This window comes from Cupressus sempervirens, chromosome 10 (genome assembly GCF_028749045.1).
Source record: "Cupressus sempervirens isolate cs-2001-9-10 chromosome 10, ASM2874904v1, whole genome shotgun sequence".
Classification (NCBI taxonomy): Eukaryota; Viridiplantae; Streptophyta; class Pinopsida; order Cupressales; family Cupressaceae; genus Cupressus; species Cupressus sempervirens.
The window spans coordinates 732,001,546-732,014,304 of record NC_143127.1 but is presented as its reverse complement, the minus strand read 5'-3'; the positions used below and the strand labels follow the sequence as shown (position 1 = coordinate 732,014,304).

The 12,759-nt window shown below is 34.7% G+C and overlaps 1 protein-coding gene across 1 annotated transcript; it reads right to left on the bottom strand.

The window, feature by feature from the left end:
- Positions 1–7,482: 7,482 nt before the first annotated feature.
- Positions 7,483–8,649, bottom strand: LOC149535932 (uncharacterized). The gene has a single exon (XM_089806745.1). The coding sequence runs from the start codon at positions 8,468–8,470 to the stop codon at positions 7,859–7,861; it is 612 nt and encodes a 203-aa protein (XP_089662871.1). The 5' UTR covers positions 8,471–8,649; the 3' UTR covers positions 7,483–7,858.
- Positions 8,650–12,759: the final 4,110 nt, after the last annotated feature.

Genomic DNA, 12,759 nt, shown 5'->3' with positions numbered 1-12,759 from the left:
ATACACACCATGATATTCAGTATATGTAGTCACATCCTTGACTAGTTTTGGCCAATAGTAGAATCTTTGGACCAATTCTAGAGTTCTTTTCACACAAAGTGACCACTTAGGCTCCCATTATGCTTTTCTTGAATGAGGTTTTACCTTATTGGTCCTCTTGGTTTCGCTTAAATAACAATCCATTCTACAAAGTAAATTCAGAGAACTTTCTATGGAAATGGTTCTCAAAATTAGAATATACCTTGTATACTTCTTTAATGTCTTCATACTCCTTATAGAGATCCTTGAAACCCTCTATCCCAATGCTATATAACTGAACTTCTTGGATAGTTATCAATCTCTTGCTCAATGTATCTGTTGTCTTGTTCATTTGCCCCTTCTTGTGCTTGATTGTGAAAGTAAATTTGTGTGAGTACTCCATCCATGTCAAATTCCTATTACTTAACTTTTCTTGAGTGTTAATATAACTTAGGGCTTGGTTATCAATAAATACAACAAATTCCTTAGGCAACAAATAATGTCTCCACTTCATAAGAGACCGAACTAAGGCATATAATTCTAGATTGAATAAGAAGAATATTTATTCTTTCCTTCATTTATTTTTTCACTAAAGAAGGCTACTGGCCTACCTTCTTGAATCAACACTCCTACTTCCAAGCCACTTGCATCACATTCTATGGTGAATAGATTTTCAAAACTAGCTAACTATAAGATAGGTTGGGTGGCTACTTGTTTTTTCAACAACTCAAAGGATTTATCTACTTCTAATGTCCACTTGAACTTAGACCTGACCCCACCCTTAATGGTATCTAACAAAGGTGCACATTTACCACAAAAATTCCTAATAAATTTTATATAAAACTAGGCTAAACTATGAAAACTTCTTAGTATAGTAGATGTGGTAGGTGGTGGCTAGTTGAGAATAGCTACAACCTTCTCTTGATCCATCTTCAAGGACCCCTTTGACACTACAAAGCCCAAATACACAAGCTCTTGTTTGAAAAAGTCACACTTCTCAAGGTTAATAGAAAGCTTCTCCTCATATAACCTCTATATTATAGCTTCAACATATTTAATGTGCTCCTCCTTGGTTTTTTTGAATATTAGTATATCATCTAGATATACAACCACAAACTTTCTAGTGAGGTCCTTAAACACTTCATTCATGAGCCTCATGAATGTGCTAGGAGCAATTGAGAGGCCAAATGGCATCACAAGCCACTCATACAACCCATCTATTGTCTTGAATGTTGTTTTCCCTCATCTCCCTTTTTAATCATGATTTGGTGATATCCACTTTTCTAATCCAACATTGTGAAGTACATTGCCCCTCCAAGACAATCCACAAGATCCTTAATCCTAGGTATACAAAACCTATACCTAATGGTGGTCCTACTTCTAGCCCTTGAATATATATATAGTCTCCACTTTTCTCCCTTATTAGATGCTAGTACAATAGGGACTACACATGGACTTATGCTCTTCTTGATTAGGCCTTGATCCAAGAGCTTTTGCACTTGCCTTGCTACTTCCAAGTTCTAGTTAGGAGTGAGCTTATATGTTGCGTTGTTTAGTAAAGATGCACCAGGGACATAATAAATTTGATAGTTGATCACCCTTCTAGGAGGTAAGGTGGTGGGAGTTCCATCACTTACAATCTCTTTGTACTTCTTAATCAATACTTGTATCTCTGTTGGCAGTGTCTCTTTGACTATCTTTTCCTCTCCTTTGGACTTCAGTACAACTACATAGCTTTGGCTCTCATCATCCTTGAGATCCTTAATAAAATCCTTTCCACTACATAGAAACACAGTAGGAGTCTTGGACTATGGTTCTTCTCCTTCCAATAGAGATTGGATCTTGAAAGTCCTCCCTCCCTTCTTAAATGATATGGAATTTTCTTTTCCATCATACATTTCTTTTTTGTTAAACTATCAGGGTCTACCCAACAATAGATGGAAAGCATCCATTAGTAAGAAGTCACATAACATCCTATCCTTATACCCTAATATGGAAAACTCAACCCAAGTCTGTTCATTCACTAAAATACTTTGATCCTTGTTGAGACAAGTTACCTTATATGGATTCACATGGGGTATCTTGGTCAGTTTGAGCTTGTTGACTTCCTCCTCTGATATTATATTATTAGTAGTGCCAAATTCTACTACTACCTTGAAGACCTTTCCAAGAATGTTACATTTGATCCTAAATAAAGCTCTCTTATGATTAGGTTCATCTTAAGCTAGTTGCTTGATCAATAGCCTCCTAAACATGATATTTTCACCCTTCTATGATTCTATGTGATCCGCTTTAGGTTCTTTGCCACTAGAGTTATCCCCTTGAGCATATGTCACTCTCTTGTCATGGTTTGAAGAAGAAGGTTTATTAGGGAACTTATATGTTGGATGGTCTAGTTGAGCACAATTATAACACTTCATGCTACCAAAATAAGAGTTACTTCTTCCTAACCCTCTACCACTATTAGAGTCTTTACCCCTTTCTCTACTATAACCCCCTCTTGGAGTACTTTCAATATTTTTCTCAGCGAGTTTGGTCTCACCTTCGTTCCTCTGCTCATTACCTCTACCTTGATATCCTTCTCTTTGTCCCCTCTAATTTCTTCCCATGCCTCTATCTTTGAAGTTAGAGTCATCCTTCTTTCTGTTCTTTTCTTCCACCTTTAAGGCTAGTTGATGGCATCTCTGAATAGTAGTAGGTGTCCACAAACCTAGCTCTTCTTGAATGTTCCATTTCAAAGGACCCGAGTTATATCTAGCTACTTTTATTGGCTCTTCTTGCTTTTTGGGCCTATGGAATAACCTTTGAAACTCCTCTATATAAGAGGCCACATCCATATCTTTCTTCTTTAGTCCTTGTCGCATCTTATTAAGTTGAATCTCATAGTCCTCTGGTAGGAAATTCTCCTTCAATTTTGTTACCATTGCATTCCAATTTGCTATGGGATTCTTACCCATCAGGTAATCCTCTCATCTTGGACATATTTCTACCTCTAAGTTTTAACTTAGCTACCTTGAGCTTGTGTGCTTCTGCCACTTCTTTACATTCGAAGTGATTCTCCATTCCATCTATCCAATCCATTATTGCATCAATGTCCATCTTCCCACTAAATAGTTGAACACCCTCCAAGGCCTTCCCTCCTATGGCTTTTAAGGCCTTCAAGAAAGGTTCTTCATTCAAGATAGGGTCTAGTTTAGGGACAACATCTCCCTCTACTATCTCCTTACCCCTATTATCTCTCTCTTCTTCCTTTTTCTTGGTTGCATCAGCAACTACATCTAACTATATCTTCACCTCTTCTAAGGCTTCTTCAAGGAGTCTATTCTTCTCCTTTTTCACATCAACCTCTTTGGTTGGCTCTTCATTTGTCACCATACTTGACTCACCTATTGATTCCCTAGTAGCTACATACATATACAAGATTCCCAAATCTTTAACTTGATTTGATACCACTCTAATGTAACACTAGTCTTGCTCCTATCCCAACTTTCTTTAGGGTCTCTTTGGGTCTTTCTCTTGACCTAGAATTTTTTCTCACTACCCTATTCTCTTTATGATCCTATTTATGAGGTCCTCCTCCCTTCAACTAGTGAAAAACAAGTAGATAGAACAACAATTCCACACACTACTTCCTAGGCATGTAATAGCCCTCATTGCTTCCTCTGCACTAATTCCACAATCTGCCCCAATACATGTATAACTGCCATCTCATACAATGGTTTTAACATCTAGGAAGTCATTTGGACCCTTTTCAAGACCTACAATCACATTCTGCATTGAAACTCTAATCAAGTTCCAAGAAACACAATAGTTGCTTCTAAAATAGGGCTACAAGCAAATTAGGCCTCTATTTGATGAAAATGTTGAATAACTTGGAAAATTCCTTAACAAGGGGGAAAATTAAAATTTTCTCCAAATACCCATTTCAAGGACCTAAAAGATTCTTAAGCTCTTGGGATTCCAAATAGTCTATATCATTTACGGCCTACAACTATGCCGAAAAAGCAAGGTATACAAAGCATTAAAGCCTTTTTGATAAAATGTATGTTTTCCCCTCCAAGATTCCTTCACCAGTACCTCCCATTGCAGTTGGTACTTTACAACTCATGTATCTACAACTTTCCAAGATTTGGTTGAAGCTATCAATGCCTCCAATCCCTCATAACACCTCTACAACTCACTATAATCCTAGCCATGCAACTTTGGCTGGCATAGAGCATAACCTTAAAAATTTCTTCCTTTCATTCCAAGGCCCATCCTTCACTATACAATATGTACATGGATTCACCTCCCTAATCCCAAAATCCCATGCAAATTCCACAATAGGAAGAGGGCCTATGACCCTACCTTTGCAGTTGTTTGGTTTAGGACAAGAGAGTGACATGAAACAAAATATTTTTAACAACTAACTGGAAATCCATAAAACCCCAATCTAACACCACAAAAAACATTAAGATGAATTGCTCTAACACTTCTATTGTTTACTAAACTTCATCTAATCCATTAAAATGCCAATTCAAGCCAATCCATTACTATGATCAAATCTGTACACGCACCTTTACTACTAAGCCAACCCCTTCAACAAGTCAAGTATGGCCTTAAATAGTTGACCAAGATCCAAAACCAAAGGTTTTAGACATTTATGAAACCCAAAGCATGAATTTTCTCTTATGACAACATTGACAACTTTTTAGCAACTTTTACAACTTTTTGAATTTGCCATTCAAACTTGATCCTAAGCCCACCAAACTTCACCAAATTCCTATCTAGGATTTTAAAACGTTGAAAAAGGACATCAAGTCCCTTTCTTGGTCAACTTAGCCCGAAAAATATAAAAATATACCCTATTTGACCTGATATGGGCATACTTGTAGCTAAGGGCAACTAAGGCCTAATAAAGCTTCCTATTCTAACACACCTCAATTTAAGACCAAGCTAGTCCCTTTATTACTCTAGTGGTGTGGCTAGTACCACTACAATACAAAACAACTTAGGAACCCTAGGTCCTTAATGAGCCCTAGTTAGGTGCCCCCACACCATTTTTATTTGATCACACAAAAATACTATGTTCTATTTTTCTAAAAAACCAAGAATATTTTTTCATGCATGGATGGTTTGAACCTCTTAATCTTATCTATTTTTAAAGTTCGTTAGTAATATGAAAACTCAATTCAAAGTTCTACAATTCTTATTCTTTACACATCTTCTAATTCAGAGTGCAAGACCCTCCTATTTCTCTTTGAAGATTAGGTTTACCCAATTTTAGAAGAAGGAAAAAAGATCATATTGTTCAAAAATAATTCTTCAAATATTCTTAGTTTATATTGTAGTTTATTATGAGTTCCTACTAGATGACCATCTTGGAATGGGTATGGACACTTTATTTTCCTCAAGATGAGGGAGTCTATCTAGATACAAGGTGCATATATTGTTAAGATAATTTGAAGTCTTGGGACTCAATCAAGGCCTTGATCATTTATGCTCGTAATGACTTCTCTAATGGACTCTAAGTTAACTAGTAGTATATTCAAATGGTGGTCTTATATTACATATGTTTGAATTCATCCTCTTACTAAAACCCCTTTAATTTTTTCTTTGAAATGCTTTTGTATAACAATCAACACTCCCCTTAAACTTCTTATCTAAAGCAACAATTTCTTTTTATCACAATCTCAATACAAGTTGGAATTCTAGTTATCCAATTATGATACCATACTTTCTACACTATTATTGATGCCATGCCTCCTCATATGTTTGACAAAATAGTATTAGTTCCTCCAAGCCTCAACAAAAAGATTAAAAATGATAGATCATGAAGCATTAGCTTATAGTGTAAATGGATTGCATGTTATCTCCTATTGGTAAACCAATCAAATAGTCAGTGCCTTTGGTCTTCTCATAATACTTGGCATCAATAATTTGAAATTATTGATGGACAACTATTTTTAACCTAAGTTGACTAATTTGGAAAACTTACATTCATTAGCAAGGCCTCCTACTTGGTTCTCATTTCTCTCACATGGGTGTCCTTAACCCCTACTATTTATTTGTGAATAATTTGAGTATCTTTCTTGGTCATTTTTCTTAGTGTTACACTAAAGTTCACGAAACTTTGAGCTAGATGCATGGATTCTTCGATTCCTCTTTGCCAAACCACTTCAAGTTGTGTATGTGGTGTTGTTGGATTATTGGCCATGTCACCCATTTAAATTACGAAGTTTAACATTATTTCATGGTTTATGCTCTATGTTTGGAAAGGAAGAAATCAGTCTCTACTTTCAAGTTCTTTTTTTAATGTTCTATTTTCTTTATATTCTCAAGTTATGATTTTATTTTCCATTCTTATGCAAATCTAGGAGCCAAATCACTAGTTACACAAGAAGGCGCACATCAATAGGAATCCTTAAACAACAAGGTAATACTCCTTGCATGATCATCAAAGTCCAAGATTTTAACTCCCACATAATTGTGGATGTGCACATGGTCAATGGTCAATTTGTTTAGTGAGATCTAAGATCCCAATCTCAAGGTTCTTGCACACAAAGTTACTCACTCCACGTCCCTTGTTAATAGTCTTAACACTCTTAATCACTCTCTATGTCATTTCATTAGTCTTGCTACTCTTGACTAGTTGAATTTTAGCAAGTTTCCTCACTTCAAAATAGTTATTCCATTGAGTATGCTCAACAATCTATTGAATAGGATAGTGGTTTTATGGTATATAGGCAAACCTAATGACTATAACTACTACTATTGTACAACTTTCCTTTTTTAGCCATTTAATTTCAATCTATTAATATTTGAACTTCCATATGTTAGAATTCTTAGGTGTTTTCTTTTTATAACCCACTTTTAAAAAAATTATTATTATTTTTAAATTATTATTATCTTTTTAATTTATTAAAAATGGCAACTTATTCATTCTAAAAAGATGTATAATAAAAATATATAAAATTAATTTATAATTATTTTTTAATGTATATGGCCCTAGATGAAACCATGTGATCTCATATTCAGTAGAAAGTGAAAGATGGAATCATAAGCCAAACATGTGTTTTTAGGTGAGAAGTGTGATAATCTATAAAAGCACATGGTTGCACCATGATGAATTGAAAGTCTAAAAGATATTATAAATATAAATATTAAACAACAACAATAGATCATCGATCCCGTTTCTTTGATTGTCTCAGTAACAAACATATCATCCTGCATATGCTCATGATGTAAAAATTGAAATGACTACACATAGAAAGAGGCATCTTTATTACCATGAAAGTCATAAATTATTATTATCAATCATTATTTGCCGATAATAGCCATGATGAGCCAATCCAGATGAAATTACAACGTCATTACAGAATATTTATTTGTCATTCCATATCATCTTTTATCTGGAATCTGTCCAGATATAGTACAGAGGAACACTTTTTCCTCTCCTAAAAATAACATCTTAATCACAACAACTAAGGAAAAACAAAGTTTTATTGAATCTATATAATCTGAATACAACGAGCGAAAAATTCACAAGCAGGCACTCTGTGTGAAGGCATCTCTGGATTTATTAAAACGGAACCCAAAGAAGTTTTGACCTTCAACATTACAAGAGAAGACAATCTAAAACTAGAAAACAACTCTCTTACTACAAAACTCTTCTTTTCTTTCTCTGGACAATCTGTGTAATCACGAAACAAAAGTATTCTACACACAGTCAAAGAATAAATAATATACTCTAAATCTCCTAAAATCTGTAGAACAGAATATATACCACACAATTTGTCCTACCCACTTCACAAAAACGAGACAGAAGTTAAATAAACAAAAGATTTCAATCAAAGCATCTTTAATGGGCGCCCCTGGCAAGCATTTCATCATATTGCAAAAAGGAAACTTGTCTTTGTAATCTCATCTGCTGGTAAAATCTTGAAATAAACTCCTCTGCTTCTCTGTCAACACGCTCTTCTTCACAGCAACTGAATTTATTATTATCATCGCCCCCACAAAAGGGTGAGAGAGGCATTGTGGATTCATCTACGCCAGGCAGATCTGAGAAATCAATGTTGTTATTGGAGAAATATTCAGATTGAGAAACAACAATGGAGTTTGAATAGCAATCCTCTTCATCAACAGCACGAGGCTGAATGCAAGGAATAGAAGGGAAAAAGTTAGGCCTTCTCTTCCCAATGTGAAAGGAAAGGGGAGTATTGCTGCAAGAAAACTCATATTCTTTGACCCCAAAACCAGTGCTGTAATGGCGGCTCTTCCCATGAGAATGCTGAAACATCAAGCTTCCCAGAGATTTTCCAAGCATTTTCCCTCTTTTCATCATCATTTGTAACTCCAACACCATTTTCCTCTTCAAGACAATTTCTTTCCTCAGCATCATGAATGCCGCCTTCACCATATTCCATAACTTCTTCGCCACAGCATGATTTACATGAGAAACAACCTCCATGGCTATGGAAAAATTACCGGAAACAGGGGAAAACAGGGGGGGAAATAAGACTTGAAATTGCTGAGTGTTGAGAGATGCTTAAGCTCGCATTAAGCGAGTCCAAGACCTCCCAAGCAACAAAGCTCACATTAATGTTACAACCAAGATTGCCTTCATATAGAGAGAGCCTGGGAGTGGTTTGGATGGCAGGCATACAAATAAAAAAGTTATACATGTGAGAGCGTCTTTTGAGGAGCGGTGCGGGCCAGGGTGGTCGTAAGGAAAGCCAAAATATCTCAATTATATAAAGTGAACACGATGTGACGCGCCTACTTTAAAGCTGTGGTCTTCGTGGAAGGAGTCCAATGTAGCCGTTGGGTTGAAGCTTGATTTCCAAGCCACATCAGAGTATCATATATCAACTATTTTGTTCATTCTATTAAACACTGGTTATTATTGTTATTGTTATTGTACACATGGTTATCATGTAGTGCAAGCTTTCCAAAAGGTACATCATAAAGGTGTTGAAAAAAATTAAATCTAAGTTACTATAGGTATTTAAAAGTTTGTATTCACATGCGATGTGGATTGAATTAGGAGAGTTCTTAAGGAATTGTTACTAGATGCTGAAATATGATATTATAAGACAAGTGTGTCCAAGTAAAGCATAAGGCAGCTGTTAAAATTGTATTTTATATTAATAGATATCAAACGATTGGTTTGCCATATTTGTTTTGCAATGAGGGAGTGGTAGAGAAAAAGAAACAGTTTGAATGGATTACTTATTGTACAATGACATACATACTAGTTATGAGGACATTTAGAAGGGAAAAAAAGGATAGTTTAAACACTTTGTCTGATAAAAAAAAGTACAACAAAACAACATACATATTAAAGAGATCAAATTTCCACAATCTATTGTATTACATTGATTTGTTTCTAGATCTAATTGTGTAAAGAATTTTACCATCAACGTTTCGAATCACACTATGTGATCCATCATCAGGATGAAAGAGAGAAAGAGATGTTAAAAAAAATGTGATTTGAAACGTTGATGGTAAAAATCTTTACACAATCGAATCCAAAAACAAATCAATGTAACATTCGTATTAATAAAAAATGTGGTAATTTATATAAGCACATTGCAAACCACAACGAGTCAAGTATAAGAACAACAACATCTTGTCATAGATTGTCCAATGTGTATATTGATATTCCTACTAGTTATGAGGACATTTAAAAACCAAACAATTAAAGAACTTTGTTTGATAAAACAAAGTAGGACAAAACAACAAGTTGATGCTTAGAATTTACTATCAAATGATGGACCTCAAGAGGAGGTTATGATTTCTTTAAGGCTTTGGTGCCTTGTTACAGGGGATGTCTATTATTGTTAGGTGCCATATGCTACTTGGGCCTCATAGATATTACAAAATTCATTCATTTGTTCATTGATTTCTATTTATGTGTCTCAATAAGGAACAAAGTATCCTACATATGATCGTAATATAGAAGTACAAATGCCTTGATATATTGACATTGCTAAGAGAACTCCTATAACACCTCTACACAAATACACATGCCCCCATTCACCATAGTAGTTATTGTAAGTAGGTTATACATAATATGCTAATCATACTAGTTGATATAAGTGATCTAACTAAATTTGCATGCTTAGCCTAGCTTCCGCAAGTCATATTCTCCTATAGATACAAGTATAACTAAAATGGATGCATAAGCACATATATACCTCCCAACACATAAAAAATGATAAGATGTGTCAACACAAGCAAGCATACAATAAAATAAAGAAAGAAAAGTCTTATATTAAATTACTACATTAAAAAATGAAGAGATAAAACATCCTCTTTAGATTGGAGTATGTCATTTTAGTGCATCCTCCTTATCATAAAATACTTCTTAAGCATGAGAATTTCATGATTCATCTCGTAGTTGCAATTTATTGAATGCAGGATTGTTTTGTCTCCTTTCAAGGAACCTTCTTATTTGGTTCATGCTCCTTTCTGACTACTTGTTTACCTCCGTCACATAAAGAGATATCTCTACTCCAACTAAAATAATTTCTTCCACTTGTCTAATTATATCATCCCTTATCTTTAATTTTCCTTTTTTCTCACTCTGAGTTCTTCATTAAATCTTGTGTCTTGAACTATATTGTCCCCCAAACCACATCTTACATATTATCTTTTCTACTATGTTCCCTTATTCATTTTTATATAATGGTCAAAGTTTTCTACCAAATTGTAGTTATCTATTTAATACTTCAACTTCCTTGTTACTATTAGTAGCATAAATAATTGTGGACCTTCTTTAATTGTTAAACTATCTATGGGTGGTCTCACACCCTGATCCCTTTTATGCCCTTTCATGATCTTTCATAATATTTTTTACGTTCTCTTTACAAGTCTATGCAACCAATACATTTTTATAGAACCTATTGTATCATCTTAAAATAGGTGCACTTGCCTTTTAAGACCTTTTAACTCCCTCTTCATAATTCCCTCTTCAAACCATGGATATGCTTCTACTCAATCTCCTTTTTCCTCTATCTTCTTCCTCTTTCCACACTTATCTTTCTGGCACCAACCCCTTCTTTCTTGGGCATCTGAGGCAAGATCTCTGGGACCAGATCAAATTAGGTCCACCTAGTATGGACTAGGTCGACCTAGGTCAACCTAGTCCCTGACAATTTTGGAGCTCAGGGTCAAAATGGCCTCTAGGGTTTAATTAGTTTTTTACTGTTATCCAGTTAGCCTTGTTTTCTCACCAAAAAAATCATATATAAGGAGACTCAAAGTCTTCATTTTCATATCTCATCTCAATCATTGTTCATTCACTCAAGCTCTTGCTATCAAGCGAAGATTTATGTCTTTTACATTAAAGGAGTTCAAGTATTCAAGTCTTTCAAGCATTTAAGCAAGGAGATTTATATCTAGAGTTGAAGAATACTTTGTGAGCATTTCCTCTTCAAGCTCTAGCTTATTATTGACCATCAAAGGAGGATATCTATATTGAAGCATTCCTCTTCTTCATTGATGCACCTTTATATGCATAGCACCATGATGGGATTATGGTAGATCTGTTTCAAAGAGTGGAGATACCCTACATCCTAATTCAAGATCTACATTACATTTACATAAATACAAGCAAGGTGAATCCTAACATTTATCTTATCTTTCAGTCATTTACATTTATATTTCTCAATTATGGTTAATTTCTTAACCTAGGGCTTGACCAAGGCAAGCCCTTATCAAACCCCAACCCATAAATTTTTTTTGTGTGGGTTGATTTGTAGGTTGAGAGCAAAAAAATTATAGATCTAGAATCTAAAATTCACAAGCTTTTGAGAGTTGTCAATTGTAGATCATCAAACTATGTCAACTTGATTGTATGACTTCTTCCCAAGTTGAACTAGTCCTTCAGTCTCATATTCTAGAGAGATTTATGAGTTTTGTATCTTTAATCATTCCATTCTGAGATTTGCGGATGAATATTGAGATACAATTTAATTTTTGAGTTTTGGAGCAAAAACACATCTTCCTCTACACATTTCAAGGTGAGTCTTTTATATGTAATTTCTTGTCATATATTTACCCTATCTTTACATCTTAATTGGTCTAATTGTTTTTACATAGCATCTAGATTTACTTTACTTAAGCAATCAATTCAATTTCACATTTACATTATCCTATTAAGGGCCAAATAGAGTACATCTCCTAGTATTGCATTCCTCCTTGTAATTTGAATTTATTATTAGCTTCCTTCTTGCTTTGGGTCCTAGAATATAATTTGGATCATAAGTGGAATCATATTCATAAATTCCCCTCTTTCCCTCACACACATATTTGAATGGCTTAGTGACCTAGTAAAGTGGAAGTCAACATCTTGTTTAAAGTCCTTCAATTTTACCACTAAAATTTTTTGGTGAATCCAATGAGTTCCCCCTATTTCTTGGAGTTAGATTGTTTTAGGTGTTTACCCTCTTTGTGTAAGCCCTTCTTTTGTACCTTTCTTTTTAGAGTTAGATTTGGCTATCTTGTGGCTAGATCTTCTATTTATGCTCTTTATTACATTTGCATAGTTAGATCTTATTATGGTTTCCTTTTGTGATCTCCTCTTTTATGAGCTTAATTACATGAAATCCAACCTATAGAATTCCTATAAGGTGATGTCATAGAATCATGGGCTCCTTTGTTCATGATTCCTCTTTTCTTCCCAGGACTCATGATGACACTCACATCTTTACTCATGATCTTAATCCTATAATGGAGCATAACTCTTCTCACTCA

Coding starts and splice junctions, on each gene's coding strand:
- LOC149535932 (XM_089806745.1), bottom strand. CDS start 8,470: ATGGAGGTTGTTTCTCATGTAAATCATGCTGTGGCGAAGAAGTTATGG.